General features: G+C 37.6%; 2 protein-coding genes across 2 annotated transcripts; one reads left to right on the top strand and one right to left on the bottom strand.

Moving 5' to 3' along the window:
- Window positions 1-668: 668 nt before the first annotated feature.
- On the bottom strand, window positions 669-10,760 carry LOC117303462. Its single transcript, XM_033787677.1, has 4 exons — window positions 10,318-10,760; window positions 3,594-3,754; window positions 2,953-3,074; window positions 669-2,667 (listed from the first exon to the last, which is right to left on the bottom strand). The coding sequence occupies exons 1-4, from the start codon at window positions 10,537-10,539 to the stop codon at window positions 1,970-1,972; spliced, it is 1,203 nt and encodes a 400-aa protein (XP_033643568.1). The 5' UTR covers window positions 10,540-10,760; the 3' UTR covers window positions 669-1,969.
- A 164-nt stretch (window positions 10,761-10,924) lies between these two features.
- On the top strand, window positions 10,925-17,948 carry LOC117303498 (pre-mRNA-splicing factor 38B-like). The gene is made up of 8 exons (XM_033787722.1): window positions 10,925-11,055; window positions 11,893-12,163; window positions 12,916-12,984; window positions 13,408-13,559; window positions 14,060-14,120; window positions 16,374-16,496; window positions 16,846-16,973; window positions 17,391-17,948. Exons 2-8 carry the CDS (start codon window positions 12,005-12,007, stop codon window positions 17,845-17,847), a joined length of 1,149 nt encoding a protein of 382 aa, XP_033643613.1. The 5' UTR covers window positions 10,925-11,055; window positions 11,893-12,004; the 3' UTR covers window positions 17,848-17,948.
- The last annotated feature ends 1,778 nt before the right edge of the window (window positions 17,949-19,726 follow it).

Here is a 19,726-nt window from a genome sequence, read left to right as displayed (position 1 = left end):
GATCCACACAAATGTGCCTCGAAATTGCATGGTTTTCCTTTTGCTTTGTGAACTAACATGTTCTGCCATTTTTAGGAGTCAAAAGTTAATTTGACTGCCATAAATGGCCGCTCGTGTAGTCCACAAAGCAAAAGGAAAACACGCAATTTTGAGGCATGTTTGTGTTGATCATTGTATTCTACTTTTGCAACATCTTTCCACCCATATATATGCATTTTATTATGAACAGTACAATCGCTTTTCAAAGACCAACTCGACCGATCCAAGGCAACGTGTTCCTTTAAGTCATTGAGTTTCAAGCTAGAAACTCATTTCAGACTCGCCAAAACACGCCTTAAAATATTACTCTGAGGTTGATCAAAGTCAACCTGACAGCATTGTGTGCATATTCAGGTGGTTCATTTTGAGTTACTACATTAAATCTCAAAGCGTTTGCTACGAGAGAAAAATAGATACACCGAATAAAGTTACGTAGAAAAAAGAAGTTGTAATATACATATTCTACCAATCTATAACTATTTAAAAAGATATTACACAATTTACAATTGCTACATTTAAAATTCTACCATACACATAGGCTGTGTAAATTTACATACTCGAAAAAAAATTCATCTGCTAAATTGTGTACCCTTTACAAGAATAACAGTGTGACTTTACGATATTCCTTATTTACTTTAAAAATATCATTTGTTTTTGTTCATACGTACATGTAGTTGATCTGAAAGGCAATTTTTCATTAAAGTAAACCACAATTTGTCGTCGTAATTTTTGCAAGAGCTACCTTTCACCCGACTAAATATAATCTAACATTTGCTATATAAATAACTTGAAGTGATACAAAGACATCTTTATGTGTTTTAGGAGGAAAGAGGGGAACATTTTGTTTCGCGGAAGTAAGGCTGGGAAGGGGTTGGATTGCTCAAAAAAAGGTAACAAAGAAGCACTAGAATCTAACTTACAATTGTAACAATTTTCCTACAATAAAATATATTACTCGTCATCGATACCAAAGTATTCTTTTAAATACTTTTGAACAAATATTATTTTAACAGATGTCAGGCTGCTCACAAACTGGTAAATATTCACATACATGTTGGTCTTACTTCATTTTGTGTTTTTTCTTTCAACAGAGTGATTACCAAAAATGAGATATCAAAAGTATGGTGATAATTCTTTAAGAGTTCTATAGCTGCACAAGGTTTAAAACCAGCTTTAAAAGGCAACAGTGAAAATACATACAAATTAACTTCACAGGCCTTCTGTCAAAGACGGGGACAATATCAGAATCGTTTATACCAATTCTGCGGCCCGCTTTCATCAAGCAGAAAGTTTCACCTACAATGTAGCAAGTTTGTTTGCAAAATAGAATTAGGAGACCGCCAAACAAAGGGCTAGACAGCTCAGTTGGTAGAGCGCCGGCATGTTGGTCTGGAGGTCGTTGGTTTGTGTCCCACTCAAGTCAATTTTCTTTGTTTAACCCCAAATCAAAATAGAATCAAAGCGGATTACCAGCACATTAAAAAGAAAGACATGGCACTGTAGCTGGTAATTTGTAGGAAGATTTTTCCTGTCCTAAGCAAACCTTTTGGGACATGAAATTTGGCTCAAAGTGTCAGCATGGCGAAAGGTGTTCCATGAATTTCCTGATCAAGGGACCATTTATAATAATAATAAATAACATTTGTATAGCATTTTCCATAGGCATTTCAAAACGCTTTCACATTGTCTGATTTATAACCTAATGAGGGATAGAGGTTATGATCAAGGTGACGATATACCCATATTGGGTTTACCCCCCTGCCTTGGGCAAACAATCAACTGACTTCTAGTTAAAAAAAAATCACAGAAAATGAGTTCGCCGTGTGAATGAAATCATAGATAGCTTTCACCGGTGCATTATTTAAATAGTCTATAATAATAGTACCGCTACACATAAACTCTAGTTTTACTAGCTACAAATATACTTGTCTTACTTCATCGTTGTAAAAAGCACCACAAGATTATCTTCGGGGTCTTTCAGCTGCCAATGGTCTTCCGCCAGCTTTTCCGCCCCGATGGCTGACTCGTTTGTTTGAAAGTATAGGAGCTGATTCTGGCTTGTTTGTGGGACCACGCCCTGGTAGAATGCAAGAGAGAACTCCAACCTTGGGGAGAGTGGGAACGTGCTGCTCTTAGCTGTGTTGTCGCCGTTCTGCTGTAGCGGGGTGACGCCAGTGACTTTGCTATAGAACGAGTCCATTGATTGAAAGCTCAGGCTGTCTTTAACAAAGAGCGTCACTCGAACGCCAGACGTGTTGGCCCCTGTTTTCACCCCCCACAGTGGGAGCGGCAACTTGGTGTGTTTGAAGTACGCCGTATCGTCGCTGAGTTCGCTAGCCACTGCATCTGGAAGACTGAACGGTACCCATGGATCGCCCGAGAGTACCTTGACGACTTCAGTGGCTCGGGATTGGGCTTTCCCGCTGAACATCAAGGTGAGGGCCAGCCTTGGGACGTCACCTTCCAGGGATTCAGTGAAGGGGAATAGCCTCTGGATCTCCAGGATGCTGGCATGCTGGAAGGCACCGGAGAAGTAGGAGATGAAAGACTTGAGGGCGTCACGAGTTTGCGTTCCGTGGAGCGTCTCAATCTCCACGAAGCAGCGCGGTGGATTGGTCAAGATGGATGCTGAACAGAAACACAAAAAAGACACATACAATGAGTGGTACTTTCAAGTTATTGAGAACCAGCATTCATTAATACCTGTGACAGAGGCTAAATTGTCAGATTTTTTCTCAATTTTCTTAATTTGATCTTTAGAAGAAAAAAAAATTGTTGAAAGCCCTCGTAATTCTGGTTAAAACTGGAGAAATCACATCCCTGTTACTTTGTCTTTGTTCAACCCCAATCCATGTACAAAATTTACACAGTCAGTTTCTCTCGTGGTAATAATTATTTGAAATTGAGACTTACGTTCAATAGCAGTCACACGGAATCCTTCACAGTCATCCAATTTCTCCTCCAAGAAGAGCCTTCCAAAAGACTCGTAATCATTCGCCGACTCAAATAACAGAAGAAAATGATGTTGGTTCCACCTGGTGAAATAAGATTCCCAAAGATAAATTACTAAATTTTCCCTGAAACTCTCACTTTATTACGCCCTCTAGCCCATAGATTATCAACTCATGCCTTCACTAGCCCCTGGCCTACAGTATCAACCACTGACACCTCTATAGCACCTTGCCGATCAAATACTCACCAACTGTAACCCCTGCCGTCGATTTCACAAAACTCTTCCTAACTTAAAACTAATCTTAGGACTAAGGACGAGTCCCAACCCTGCACTGTAGCATGCAGACCTTAAGATTAATCCTAAGTTAGGACGAGTTACTCAGCCTAACTCGAGATAAGACGAGTCCTAACTCTTTGTGCAATCGACCCCAGGCCAATGAACCCTCGACCATATTAGCCCTGGCCTTCAAACTTTTGACCAATCTAGCCCTGGCCTACAAGCTCTTGACCAATCTAGCCCTGGGCAAACAACAACTCCTGACCACTCTAGCCCTGACCTACCAACCCCTCTAGCCTTGGCCTATTATATTAACCCCTCTCACCTCAACAATTGGCACGCCGTTCCTTTCATCATCTTCTTAATATAACTCTCAACTTTAGCGACGCTTTGTTGATCCAACGATCGGCTTTCAACGGTAACTAATGCCAGGATACCAGGGCCGTCCCTGTAAGATGATGATTTGTTTCCCCATTCAGTATTTAGCTGCAAGAAGAAGAATTAAAGTAAGGTATAAGACACAACTAGCATGACATGTCCATATGTAACTAAGAACTGAGATCTAACACACACAAAAACGGTCTGGCACCATTTTAAAGGCAGTGGACACTATTGGTAATTGTCAAAGACTAGCCTTCACAGTGGGTGCATCTCAACATAAGCATAAAATAACAAACCTGTGAAAATTTGAGCTCAATCGGTCATCGAACTTGCGAGATAATAACGACAGAAAAAAAACACCCTTGTCACACGAAGTTGTGTGTGTTTAGATGGTTGATTTCGAGACCTCAAGTTCTAAATCTGAGGTCTAGAAATCAAATTCGTTGAAAATTACGTCTTTCTCTAAAACTATGGCACTTCAGAGGGAGCCGTTTCTCACAATGTTTTATACCATCAACCTCTCCCCATTACTCATCACCAAGTAAGGTTTTATGCCAATAACTATTTTGAGTAATTACCAATAGTGTCCACTGCCTTTAAGTTTTTTCCACTGGGAATGCAGAGTACAAAAACATTTACCATTTGGTGCATTTTGTTGTATTGCAAAGGCTACCTTCTACTGTTTACAACTATACACTGTACAAACACTTTCCACATTTTGTCTTGGTGACCGTGATCACCTTGTTTGACAACATCTGGGTTTAAATACAACCTTTTTACGCTTATTTCTGATAAAGAATATGGGAATTTTTTTATTAGAAGCACAACTGATTTTTCAGTCATATGGTAGGCCTAACATTATATTTGTTATATTATTTGGCAGTGAATGTTGCTTGTACATGTACTCAAGGTTGGAAACAAACTTGTAACTTTTAAATTACAAAGTCTATATTTAAATTTAGTTTTAAACAAAAACCATAAGTAAGATTTTTTTTTTTTTTTTTTTTTTTTTTGGGGGGGGGGGCATTGAATACACACTGTAGACTGCTAATAAAATATACAATCTAATCCTATGCAATGAGTGCCCCTAAAAAATAGTAAACCATTCTCTGCCTTTATATTTGTTGCCAGGTGACGGAAAGGAAGAATGTAATAGCTCTACAGCCTATACGTACAGTATGTGTGTATTGTAAGGACAGACGACAAATCTAATTAACTTCTTATAATATTCAGAATGAATAAAAATATTTCTGACCTGTTCATGTATTTCAGGCATGGAGTACTTTATTGTCTGTATTAAGTCTACGATGTCTGACACAAATTCATGGTGTAAGTTTTGTCTTGACACAGCTGGGTCCAATTTGAAAGAGCTGCTAAGCACACAAATTTGCTAAGCATGAAATGTTTGCCTTGATAAAAACAGGATTTCTTAACCAAATTTCTACGTGATTTTCAAGATAACCATACAACAGCTGAATACAAGTAACTAGGAAATGCAACAAAATGGAAATTCCGTTGGTAATCCTGTTTTTACCAAGGAAGAAATTTCATGCTAAGCAAAGTTTCCTGCTTAGCAGCTCTATGAAATTGGGCCCTGGTTGTCAAGAGATTAACTCCTGCCCATGGAGGGGATTAATTTTTCAGCACTTCACCCTAAACTTTCCTTTTGAGAATATCGTTGTCACTCACAATCAAACCCTGACTATTAGCAAAGCAAAGACAACAATCAGTCTCATAAAATTAACTGCCAGGATTTTTTGGGGTTAGAAAAAAAAAGGGATAATGCCCATTAGCCACAAGGCCGATAATAAAGATAACCATGTTTATTTTGTTATTGTATTGTATTGTATTATGTATGCTTTGGGATCCCCTCCCATTATGCCAAGTGATCAATGAAACACCGGTGGCAGCCTATTATATTGGAGATCACATCATGGAGGTCTACCTCCATGATCACATGTTATAAGAGCCCTACAGAATATGATCATTCATAAGATTTTCTCCCCTTACAAGTTACATAGTACTGCTTAATACTCCTGGCTGATGAGAAGCAATTATGGTTTTAGTGCCTAACGCCAAAGGACACAACTGTCACAACTGGGACTAGAACCCTGACTCCAATGACTCAAAAACTCTACTCATACATGTAGGTACCGATTTACTCCTTGGACCTTTCCTTCATTAGAAGGGTTTTTCTTTTATCAACACTAACTGCGAAACAAAACTGGTGCCAAGTTCATTCCTAATCTTTTACCCTTTTGCTTTTAATATTTGTAGACATTTTGTTCCCTCTTCTTGACGGATTTTAAATCAAACAAGAGTAAATACACAAGTAGGGTCTACACATACAATCAATGTTGAACAAATATCATTAAAATGTCAGATACTATTACGGGTACAATATTTTAACATTCCAAATAGCGGCGGCCGAGTAATAATTCTCTGTAGAGTTCACACAGCTGTAAAATAAATCTAACAACTCTGACCTCGTTTAAATGCATGTACCACACACAATGGTGCTCTCCAAATAAAAGGAAGAATTTCATCCAACAATAATCATGCCAGTACCATACCTTGGTGTTTTAAAAAAATAAATGAGCTGTAAACTAAACTACATGTAAACAAAATAATAATGAATGAGGTGATCGGTCTCCTTGCTTCCCTAATCCCAGGTTGCATTGTACTAAACTTATGTTATATCCTAAACTTGTGTGGGACCCATATTTGTTTAACGGTTGTATGGCTTTTGACTGGCACCCCCGAACAAAACTTGACAAAAGAGGCTGCTAAAAAGTTGATCAATGGTGAAAAATGTGAAATATTTTCATTTGAATTGCTGTAGGCCTATATTTAGAAATTAGTCAAACGTTACAGTACATGACGTAATGTTTGAAAACAGTGCACACACATATTCAGAATGTTTCACTATTTTCCTGTGACTCTCTGATGACTGTTTGAGCTAAAAACTTTCAGGTGGTTGTTGCTTGTATGTCGTAATTTAGCAAAAGCCTTACAGAGGCAATGAATGTGTTTGCCTCCATGCCCCCTGGTCATTGTCTTGGTGTTCTCGAAATGCTCCGCAGTAGAAATTTGTGATTTCTTAAAATAGGGGTGCCCTAACATGTAAACCATTGACAAAAAAATGTTGTGGTGCTCATCATTCTCTTTACAAACAAAGCATAGGCATACAGGCCTGTAAGCAACATACTAGTCTTGATAATAATCAATCTTCAAGTGTGAACATTTTCAAGGGACATGTGGATAAATTCCTAAAGAACGTCGGGGGGGGGGGGGCTCTACATAAGCTTATCTAAGCTGGCTGCCCCAGTAACCAGAACCACCGTCTCCTCCCCAGTTGTGTGATGGCGTCGGTGGATTCAAGTAAGTAAGTTATATATGTTTGAAATAGGTTAGTTGACACATTTCCTTCCTCCATGAACTACAATACACATATAGGGCTCATTCCCACTCTCTGGATTTACAAAAAACTACCTAGAGCTACACTTACTTACATACTACTATAATTGTATTTGCAGACTCTGCTAATGCATTGTCCTGTGTTGTTCCAATTAGCAATTAAAAGATAGCCCATAAATAGCCATTCTGATTAATAATGCACCATGCATCAGTGAGCATTACCATTATTACTGTAATCATGCAAATTATAAATTAACAGACTTCATGCAGGTATTCTTCTTGTTCAGAATTATAATAATCTGTGTCTTTGGTGTGTACTCCATGCCAATTCGCAGCAACAGTTCGTTTAAGTTTGATAAAAATTGAATTTGTGTAAATTGTATTTGTAGGGTGTCATGGCCAAAAGTAAAGAGCTTCAAATTCAAGTTCTGGTGGTTAAGTCATCGGAGTGTGGGTTCGAATCTCGGTCATGACACTTGTGTCCTTGAGCAAAAACTGTACAATAATTTATTCTCTTGATGACCCAGGGGTATACAAATGTATCTGCAAGGGTAGTCTGCAAGGGTAGTGGTTGATATCGTGCATGATAAACCATTTGGGGCCCCACTTCAGATCGGGGCTGTACATTCCCCAGGTCTCTCTCTCTCTCTGTATGCTAAACATTTTTTTTAAATGTGTTCAAATCCATGGAAATGTAAACCCTCAATTTAAACAACAAATACAAATCAGAAGACAAAAGAAAAACTCTTCATGATGAAACATGATTACAATACATAATAAAAAAACCCAGGTTGCGTTGCTTTAAAAATTACAAAACAATCACGCCATTGACATTCCATACCCAATCAATCATCCTCCGCAGCGCAAGTAAAGATTTATGTGCAATATTTATTTGGACACTTTATTAATATTAACAAAAATATAACTTTAATAATAGGATTATGAACACATTATGATTCTAATAATATTTTCATCTTGAAAAAAAAACCTACAAATAAAAACTGAACGGGAAGGAAATGAAATTTAAGTGCATCACCAGAGCATGGTTAAATTTTATATCAAAAACAGCTGTTCATGGAGAGTCAATGAAATGTGTATTACTTGGGCATATGACAAATGATTAGAGCCACATATTTGTGCAGTGTAAATGGTGTGTTGTGATACCTTCACTGTGGTTTTACATAGTGTAGTAGAATACATAATGTATGTAACAAATACAGTCAATGTAAAGTCAGTTTTCTAAGACAATTGATGACTTTCAGCATGTAATTTCAAATTGGAATAAAGTTTGTGCGTTCAGTTCTCACTAACAAATTTGAATAATTAAAAATACAGTATTACAATGTATTAAAAAGTCAAATTTCTGAGCTCATAGAAGATGACATTCAGACAGTGTATAATTTGGATAGTTTGTGTATTATATTCTCACTAACAATTTTGAATAATTAAAAATACAGTATTACATTGTAAAGTCAGTTTTCTGAGCTCATAAAAGATGACATTCAGAGTTCAGACATTGTATAATTTGGAATAATTTGTTGATTGATTTTTGTTGATTGTGTATGTATTTTTTTGAATAAAAATGTTGAATTATTATACAGTAAAAATACAATGTAAAATCAGTATTCTAAGCTCATTATGATGACAGCAGTAAGACAATATAATTTCTTTGGAAAAATTGGTTGAATGATGTATTCTCACTCAATTTGTGTATAAACCAGAGAGCCTCTGTACAGTACATGTAATGTAGTAGACGGCGAACAGTCTAAACCTTCCAAAAATAACCCTTACAGCATTAAATCAATGTTAATACTTGTATCGACGACCAGTTTCAGAGCATGCACACGCACACTAACTACAATGCGTCTATTTGTCTGCCATTTTGAGAGTCAATGTACACAATAAGACATTGACTTGTAAAATCCCAGTGTTGTGGATTGTTGCAGTACAGACTCCCAACAAATTGTGGCAATTTGTTAAACTGTGAATTCTTATGGTTTGACTACATGTATGAAGATTTCAAAGTTTTAAACATCTGTAAACACAAAAAGGACAAAAAAACTAATATGCAGAATCTTTTTCATTATAGTTTATTTTTTTTTACGGTAAGAGTTGTAAAACAACACTGAGAAATGATATTCAATTTCTGTTTTTTGTTTATTTAGCGGCAATCAAATCAAGTATGGAAACAATGTCAAAAGGATTAGTATTAGTCAAAATGGATAAATCAGTCAACTTTCAGATTGAGTCTAACTAAAACTGACTAAAACACAATAAAAAGCTACAAATCACGACAAGTGTAAGTTTGGCTTTCACATTTTAAATACCTGCCTAGCTTGTTTTTTAGTTTTTTGTTACTTTACTTTTTGCTTCACTTTTTACTATATGAAGCACCTTGACTTGAGCTTTTTGAGGCCCTTGCATTTGATATATAATGCACCCTAATCTTATTCTTAGTATTTAAAAAGTATTTATGAACACTTTTAAACGTTGTTTACTCTAAATTTTAAAAAGTGTCAAAATCTTGACAATGCCAATCCCTTGCTGAATTTCAGGGTTTCTTTAATTTTTGGTCACAAAAGTCACAGCACCAGACCATGATGAAATGTCCCCTTTTAACTTTCCGTATGGTGCCACAGCTCCAAGAACGATTTTGGTTTCATCCGCTATCGTCTCCCGTAACGAGAGACGATAGCGGACGAAACTGAAATAGTTGGGAGACGATAGCGGACGAAACCGAAATAGTACTAGGGTACTTTTAGGAGTATAGCGCCACCACCTTTCCACTCAGTTTTACAAAAAGGGATTTCTCATTGAGGTAAATTAGATACTATTTAATATTGGATAACTTTCCGTATGGCGCCACCACTTTTTCACTCATTTTTATAAAAAGGGATATCTCATTGAGGTAAATTAGATAGTATATTATTTCATATCGAGTGAAAAAATGGTGGCGCCATACGGAAACTTGTCCTTAATATTTCATATCGAATGAAAAAGTGGTGGCGCCATACAAAAACTTTTCCAAAAAACTATCCCCTCACTCACAAAAAATGCTGAAAAGTAGTGTGGTTTATACGTTTATACATGTAAATAAAAAAAGTCAGTCAGACGGTCAGATGAACTAGTCGAAAGAATGGTCTGAGTCTCAACAGTTTTTTTGCAGTTTACAATAATATAAACAAAACAAACAAAAACAAAATCGATCCAACCAGAGAATCGAATACTCCCAAAATCAATAATGTTCTCACCAATCTGTACTTTGGAGACTTCTCTGATATTCGCTGACAGCTGCGGGTCATGCTCGCCTCCATCGGTGAGAAGATCTTGGGCAGAAAATACCGAAGGGGAATGTCCGAGGACCGTGTCAGATTCACAACCGACAGCGCGAAGTCTGCTTCGTCCCCCGGCGTCGGTGACACTCCATCTTCGAGGAAAATCCCGTCGCTCTCGTCCGGGTGAGATTGCGCCATTGTAAATGAATCTTTTGGCGTCACACTTGTTTGATTTTTAACGTGAAGATCAGGGTGAAGATGATCCACTTAATATATCTCTTTTAGGGTACTTCAGTTCAGTTAGGATTACTGCACTTTCAAGCGATGTCTTCGCGGGTAATGTTTCCGATCGTTTCCGTATTTTGTGTGTATTTTTTATGTTTTCGTTGTTTTTCCCTTTAGTCAGTATAGAACCCTAACCTTTTTGGGATAATTGATGATGTTATCAGAAAGACAGAAAAAGGAACCAGACTAAAATAATTTTTTTTCTATTTTTTTAACCTCGTCCCCAGAGGTACTTTTTGCATCGATCTCATCACAACGCTCGATATGGAATAGCGCCGCGAGCGGTGGGATTTTTAAAGTCAGTCATCAGTGGATAACGTTTTTTCATCGTCATTCTCAGTGTGTGTGTGTGTGGGTTACTCTAAAATCACTTGTTTCGACTCGAGTACTGAAAGTTGTTTCAACCATTCAACTGGAATCAATTTTAAGGTTTGTATTTATTTATTCTCAAAGTTAATAAAATAGTGTAATTTGGTTAAAACAAATATAACGGAGGGAAACAGATTTGTTAATTTACCGTATTTTCACTTGCTAAAAAAGTGTATATTTTAATGGAAGGACCGTGTGTTTCCGACATAAACATGGTTTATTATTAACCGGTTTTCCAAACTGTTTTTGTAATGTTGTTGTTGTTAATGAACATATTATTATTACTTATCACTATCATATCAGTATAATTCAGGGATAACTTTCCGTATGGCGCCACCACTTTTTCACTCATTTTTACAAAAAGGGATATATCAATCAGGTAAATTAGATACTATATTATTTTATTTCGAATGAAAAAGTGGTGGCGCCATACGGAAACTTTTCCTAATTCAGACAGTGGATGTTTTTTCAGCACCAAATTCAAATTCTATTTTTCCTCGGCTGCATCGGGAAAATGAAACGCGCGGAGGATCTACTCGGGACAGACCACAGACTGGCTCAGTCAGCAGACAATTGTCAGACAAACATTGTACGTAACAATAACAAAATGTTATTGTTTGAACCACATGCCACACCGGAAACTTGGGAAGCAGAAAAATGTCTGTACCTCTTTTTTCATTCAAATCATTGTGAAATAAATTAACCTAATTTACTCAAACTTCAAAATGAGATCAATCTCTTGGGGAAAAAGATGAAAGAGGTGATAGGAACAGGATACAAAATCTGTCATTAATTGACTGTATTACTATTATTAAGAAAGCTGTATTTACTTCATGGCCTTGTTAAAGTTGCTTTAAATTTACTCTTTATTCTGTTTTTATGTTCATAACACAACAGGTTACAGACGAATCCGCCTCATCCCTCTGACCTATTTTAACCTTCTTGGTGTTGTACCTCTGTGGTCGCACCACCCCTTGTGCCAAGTTGAGAGTCTCTGCAGCAGCGGACCATGCCTCAGAAGAGTAACACCCTGCCCACATGGGGCAACGAGGCGTCCATGAACCTCAACCCGCTTATCTTAACCAACATACAGTCCTCGCCGTACTTCAAGAATGAACTCTTCAAGCTCAAGACGTACCACGAGGTTGTGGATGAGATCTACTACAGGGTAAAGAGAGGGCTTTACCATTTCATAGCTGGAGGGGTGTTGTGTTGAAAGAAATCATTACAATTATAATTTTTGCATTTATTTTACTTTTTGACGAAAAAGTGATGATGTTTTTGACCGAAAAGGTATTTATGAATGGGAATCAAAGTGTGTTGAATCGGTTTTCAACTAGTGGTTTAAACCCGCCGAGGCCTGGTTCTTGATAATTTACCTCGACTTTGTCTCGGTAAAATTATCAAGAACCAGGCCTCGTTGGGATTAAACCACTAGTTGAAAACCTCTTCACCACACATTGATTCCCTTAGTAAACTTCGTGTACAACCATGTGTAAATCTCTTAGGGCGAGTGTTGGCTCTGAAAAGTGCATGTTTGGTCGTGACGTTTCGAACAGTATGCTCTGCCCGTTATGTTTATTTCTTCTGTGTTTTACCCATACACACCGATATGTGTGTGTTAATACAGTATACTCAGTACTTACCCAAGCTCTGTGGAAAAACAAACCACCTTGGCAAAATACTTGGGTTGGATTCGAACCCACGGCCTTTGCAATTCTATAGCAGTTTCATACCAACTATAGAGCACTGAGATTGCTCAGTAGCTATTAGAGGCAGTTTAGCAGTGGGTACCACAACGAGTTATCTAGATTTTGAAATACGCGTACCTCTGTGTACAATGTTTCTGTTTGGTGGTCGGTGTGTTTTGTTTTATTATTTAGTTATTCATTGTGTTCAATTCATCTTGCTTTAATACAGGTTGCCCATTTGGAACCCTGGGAGAGAGGCAGTCGACAGACATCTGGGCAGATTGGCATGTGTGGAGGAGTAAGTGTAGATCAATAACAACAAAATAAACAAACAACAACACATACAGCAACAAGGCAGACAGAAGTAACAACAAGCCATTTATTACCATTTGCAAATTAACATTCCTAAATCTCCCACATGCTATACGCACAAGGGTGAAGTACCACGTGGCACACTTTCCTACATCCAAATTGGCACGCATACTAAACAAATCCACACTTGAGTCTGGTGAACTAGACAGATGTTTTAGTGAAGTTGTTTTACCCATTTCTCAAAAACTACTGCACCTATTAATCTTTCAAGGGAATCCTTCTACCATAATAATCTTTCAACCGTGTAGAGTTTAATAAAAAAACTGTGGACGTTTGTGTTTTGTGTCGTACAAAAGTACTCAAACCCTTTAAACATCCTTCTGTTAATAACAACTTCTTCATCTATTAGGTCCGTGGTGTTGGTGCAGGAGGCATCGTCTCATCTGCCTACTGCCTTCTTTACAAGTTGTACACGTTGAAGCTGACACGGAAACAGCTGAACGGTCTCTTGTCTCACTCTGACTCTCCATACATCAGAGGTCTTGGTTTCATGTACGTCAGGTAGGTAGGTGCAAGACCACCCTTCAAGTGTTTTAAGATTCATGAGAGTTGCCAACCACTTTGGTGGGTGAAACAGTAGACAATAGACAGACCAGGTTAATGTCCAAGACCAGTGTTCTAACTCGCTGTATCCCAACATGCATAAAATATGCAACAAACCTGTGAACATTTTGGCTAAATTGGTCATCAAAAAGCTGCAAGAAAAATTTTAAGGAAAAACACTCTTGTTGCCCAACTTTGTGTGCTTTTAGATGCATAATAAAAGGCTTTTCGCTGAAGTCTTTTGTTATTTGAGTGAGAAATTACCTCTTTCTCAAAGACTATGATACTTTAGAGGGAGCAGTTTCCCACATCTTTTAAACTATCAACAGCTCTCCATAGTTTGTATGCTAATAATTATTTTGAGTTATTACCAATTTAACACCATGTGGTCGCAGGTTCTAGACAAATGAAGCATCTGATTGACAATGCCTAACAATGTTGCTCGTTGTGTCTTCCAGGTACAGTCAACCACCAGCTGATTTATGGGAATGGCTGGAGCCTTATCTAGAAGACGAGGAGGTAGGTTGTGATGGTAAATGAAACCATTTGTTATTTTTCATTACAAAAATTACCATTGGTGCGCCCTTTGGAGTTAACCCCCGAGAGAGACCATTTTTTGAATCTGGAAAACATTCTCCAGCCTCACAAAAAAATACAAACTTATGTGGAAAACACAGAAAAGTATGTCCTTGCTGCTTTTTAAGTAGTTGGAGTCTTATGTAAGGGTCTTTAAGATGACTAATACTTGGTAATCTTTTCTGTAAGACGCTGCGAAAATAGCCTTTTCTAGGCAAAGAGTAGAGAATGTATCAAACTTGCTGAGATTTAAAAAAATTGAAATCAAACATTTTCAAAAATATTTATCAAGGCTGGGATCAACAAATTTGGGGAAAACACTGAAAGAATTCAAAAGAGTTTTTTTCCCACGAGTTTTTAACTTTTTTTTTCAAAAAAGTCAAATGTACAATTTTACGTGACTAGTCAGAGTGCAGTTGAAGGTGAGTACGAACATTCAAATAAAATATAATTTATATTACCAAAGAATTTATCTTTCATTTTAAAAGATTTGAGGAAAAAGAAACTCAATTCATTTGTCAGCAATAAAAAAAAATAGAAAACAAATTATTTTCTTCTAATCAAATAAATGTTTTGAAAATCATTGTCTGTTCAGAGTAAACAAGGGAAAATCAGTTTTACTTGATGCAGTCAGCATAGTTGGTCGGTTATAACAACTTTTCTTTTTTCTATGGATCAGTTTTTAGAGTGGTCAGCAGGCTCAGTGGACCCCTTGAATGCGTTCAGCGTGAGATACGATCACCTTTCGCATTGAGGTTAATTTATAACTACCTAGGCTTTTTAAAAAACTACTGGAATTATTGTGTCTAGTCGGTTTTGTAGTTTGGGCATTCAGTCTGTGCTCTGGTTATTTTGCTTATAAGAAAGTGTTTGTTCACAAGTTTTAACGATAGAGACACACATAGTTTTGTCAACTGATACTTGGAGGGGGGGGTTAAAATTTCATAACAAGCTGTTTCTAAACAGTAATGGTTAACATTTTGTGGTTTATAAATAAATATGGGAGCCTATCAATAGTCGGAACCGTTAATTAATCATATACTATCTATCATAGTATACGATACTATCAAAGAGTTTAAAAAAAGTTAATACGCTCACAAATTTTAAACATACATTTTTAACTGAAAAAAAAATGTTTTTTACGAGTCTGAGGAATTTTTGTTTTACCCGAATGTGGTTTAAGTGCAATATATGAGAGGTTACTTAGTAGTAGTAGGGACGGTGTGATTACACTTCTTTGAAGAAACTTTGTGAAAGACCAAGTTGCAGGTTATTCAGAACTTAAAAATAAGCTTAAAATTATCGTGATGAACAAATCCAAAATCGATTGTTTTTGTATCACACAATTCAATTAACAAGAAGCTATGTTAAGCTCTCAATTCATCATTGTTTATTTGACTTCCAACTAGTATAATACTCATTGCTCAATGACCAACACCCACGATTAGACCTTCACTTCTAAAAAATATTGTTTAGCTTTGTTGATGTACCATATTAACTGCTACCTTTTTGTCCGTTTTCTATTTTGTCCTCCACTCCTTGTCTTGTTTGAATTGAATCACCACTGTTTTTCTCGTCTTCTTCTTCCCCAAAATCTTTTTGTGGTATCATTTATTCACACTTTTTTTATTGTCCCTCTTTGCAAATCCATTTCCTGTCATTCTTTGTTTTGTCTTTCCAATTGCCTGTCTTTCTTTTTGTCATTTCCTTTATTTTGCTTGTCTATGTACATGTATCCATTTGTTTTGTCATATCCGTTTGTTCTGTAATATACTTGCCTGTCTTTTTGTCTGTCTGTCTTTTCCTATTTTGTATCTGTCTTTCTGCTGTTTCCCATACTTTTTCTGTCTTTCTGTATGCTTTTAAAAAAAAATTTTATCTGTCATCCTTTTTTGTCCTGTCGTGTGTTTGGCTTTATTTTGTGTGTCTTTTCCTATGTTTTGCCCTTTCTTCCTGTTTTGCCTTTTGGTCTGTCTGTTGGTGTCACCATTGTCCCTCTTATTGTCCCTCTTAAACTGTTTTTTACTCTGCTGTCCTTCTTCTGTGTTTTCACTTCCTTCTGTCATTCTCTCATCCAATGCATGTGTTCTCCTATTACTCTTCAATCTCATTCAAACTTCTTCCGTACCCCGTTCATCGTCTCTGTCTTTTGTTTTGTTTGTCCTCTCCCTGTCCCTGTATACTACTCATCTACAGGAGATTGACGCTAAGGCTGGGTCTGGTTGCACCATGACCATCGGAGAGATGGCACGCAGCTTCCTTACCAAGTTAGAGTGGTTCTCTACCCTCTTTCCTAGAATCCCTGTCCCAATAATGAAGGTAAGTGAAATCAGTGAGTGAACATAGCCTTCACCCTCCTACTGTGTGACCATTCAATATCATCCACTGTGCTTTTTTTTAAGGATAGATATACACTTTGCCGGCCAGCAACATGATTTTATGTCATGAATGCATAGATACAAACATGTACACAGTCAACCCTCCTACTGTGTGACCATTCAATATCACCCACTGTAATGTTGAATGGTAGATAAACTATTCCAGCCTGCATAATGATATCGTATGGTCAATGCTTATTCACAGTACACAGTCAGGCTACCCACTGTCCGACTTCAATGTCATCCAGAGATGTTTTGCTTACCTATACTTTGATTTGCTTGCACACTAGGACCTTGAGTTGAAGTTGTCAGAGTGGAAGGAGGGGTTCCTGGAGAGGCAACGTGAGAAACAAATTGAGGCAGGAGGCGTAGAAGAAGAAGAAGAAGAGCCTGAAGAACCAATGGCTCGAAAGAGCAGGTGAGTCTAAGACATGTTCAAATTGATGGCTTCAGTAGTGGCTACGGCTTGAAAGCCAAAATGTCCTTTTCTAGTTGTTGCAGCTGATGGCCATAGCAGCAACCAAAGCCTACAGCTGATAGCCACAGCCGATGGCTACAGCTGATGGCCACAGCCGCAGCCGAAGTTGCGTTATTCAGACACATCCTAACACTGTTGCATCTTTCATTTGCACTGAAGCTATAAGCTGACCAATTAATTTCAAAGAGCTCAGCTTAGTTGTGTTTAGTTGATTTTTGGTGGTGACCATTTAAGCATCAAGTCCAGGACCCAGTTATAGAAAGCTGTCTTAAAAGCATAACTTAGGCCTGGAATGGTGTAAACAAGATTAGACATTGCTTAGTAACTTCCTAAAACACTGAAAATTTTTCCTTTTAGGGGCGGATCCAGAGACAACTCCCGAAGTGGAAGCCACACCAGCAATCGCAGTCGAGACCATCGCAGGAGTCGGAGCAAAGAGCGCCAGCACAGCCACAGTAAAAACAACGACCGCCGGAGACGCAGTAGGAGTCGCGAGAAGCGCCCTCGCAGTCGCAGCCCGGAAAGGCGTAAAAGGAGAAGTCAGGACAGAAGTCGCGATCAACGACGCAGCCGGAGCCGCGATAGACGCCGGGAAAGAGAAGGGGACGACTTTTCACGTGCCTTGCAGCGGGAGCGAGAAAGACAGCAGAAGGAGCGACGAGAGCCAAGGAGTCGAAGCCGAGAGAGACGGCATAGTCGAGAGCGAGATAGAAAGAGCCACCGAGATAGGAGACGTAGCCGATCAACAGAGCGAAAGAAATCACATTCCAGGGATCGAGAGCGAAGTCGGAGTCGAAGTCAGGGTCGGAGGTGATGTCATAGGTCATAGTACTTTCCTTATTTTGTACATTGTTTGTTAAAGATGCTATGTCAGTTTTTTTGCCCCAAGCATTAAACAAAAAATTGTTTTGCGTGAATGGTATTTCAAAGAGTATCACCCGCTCTAACGAAAAAAAGCTAAACTTTTACTTTTGATGGTCAGGAACCATGACAAAAATTTAAAAAGTTTCTTATGAAACACATAATAATTGGTCACGTGATATATTGTCGGGATCCCAACAAAAACTAATTTTGAGCACTTTATTTCACTGCTACTAATAATTGGCGGACTTTTTCGAGCAATGGCTCAAATGAAAGCTTGTAACTTTTCGACCCCCATCAAAATACCTATTGAATTTTAAATCAAAATTTTGGGGTCAAATCGGCCAAAAATCTGACATAGCATCTTTAAGACCGTCTCTTCATGCCATCGGATTTAGATTTTTTTTTAAATAGTGTAAATTTAGATTGTAGGTTGACACTTTTTTTGTAGATTTTTTTTCTTCATCTAAACATTCAAACCATTTTACCTTAACCGAGATGGTGAAAAAATACTGGCGCCTTTTTGTGTGATGAGCATCAGTATTCATTATCATAAGTGCATACAGGGAACTTTATTATAATGTATGCAGACTGTGAGCGGTCTATGGGCAGAAAAAAATCATTCCTTGGTCAGTTTCATAAAGCTTGTAAGCAAAACAATTGTTAGCAAAGTAAAAATATTACTCAGCAGAATGAGGTTATCAGCCAAAAAGCCATGTCATTTACTTTGATGTGACTGGTACCCTGCTTAGCAATTACTTCTGCTCAAAAGCTTTCTGAAGTCCAGCCCTGGTGTTATGATCCAAATTGAAATAAATCATTGTGTGGTTAAGAACCAATACTATGGATTTCTGAATAAGTCAGTATCTTATAAGAGCAGGATTTGAACCAACGATCTCCGGTCCTTTTCTAGTAAATTTTTCTTTGTTCAACCCCTTAATCATTTTAAAAATTACCAAGTCAGTCTCCCTTGTGGTTAATAAGTTGATAAATCATTATCTGTGACTTCGTTTTTTTTGCATCTGCAGCTGCATCTAATCCCTATGTTGACATGCATTGGTCCCATAGAAACAATCTAAGCATTGGCCGTAGCCGCCATTTTGGATACAGCTTTATTGCTCAAGTCATAAGCCTCTTCAGTAAAAGACTGGTGCTTTTTAGATATGGAATTTATATTCACTTGTTAAATATTTGTGGGTTAGGTACTCAACAAACGCATTTTACTTAAACATTTCCGGGTTAAGGAAATTATGCTTTATATGATTTGAACTTGACACTTGGCATGTACTGTAGAAATGTTTGTTTTAATTCGAGATCTGTACTTTTAATTGTTGTTGCTACTTCCTTTTTTCTTCTTCTATAAACCCAAAGAGAAAAGTTGTTTATAATAGTTGAGAAATAAATGTGTAAATATATGATATCCTCAGAAAGAAGTACCAAACTTTATTGTAGTGGACTGGCGAGTTATAAAATGAGGGCTCTGTTGTTATTATGTACAGAAACTTCTGCCTTTCTTGACTTGTGAAAGGAAGGGTCATAGATTGGTACGGTACATTTACCTATTCCAACATTTAATGACCGTAACAGCTTACTTTCTGAGAAGCACTGTAGCTGTTGATAGTATAAACTATTATGAGAAAAGATTCCCTCCGAAATATGGTTTTGATAAGTTTTCACCCCAAAACATTTGAATCTTAGAAATAATTCATGCATGAACCAATTCTCAGATTTCTGAGGGTTAGTTGTGTCATGTCTGCTCACGGATATTGCAGCCAGAGATACGGTTGCTACCCACTCTCTCTCCTTGCTAAACCTGGATAGATTCAACGTTC

The sequence above is a fragment of the Asterias rubens genome, chromosome 19 (genome assembly GCF_902459465.1).
Source record: "Asterias rubens chromosome 19, eAstRub1.3, whole genome shotgun sequence".
Classification (NCBI taxonomy): domain Eukaryota; kingdom Metazoa; phylum Echinodermata; class Asteroidea; order Forcipulatida; family Asteriidae; genus Asterias; species Asterias rubens.
Note: the sequence above shows the minus strand (reverse complement) of the source record. Positions and strands in the feature narration are given on the sequence as shown.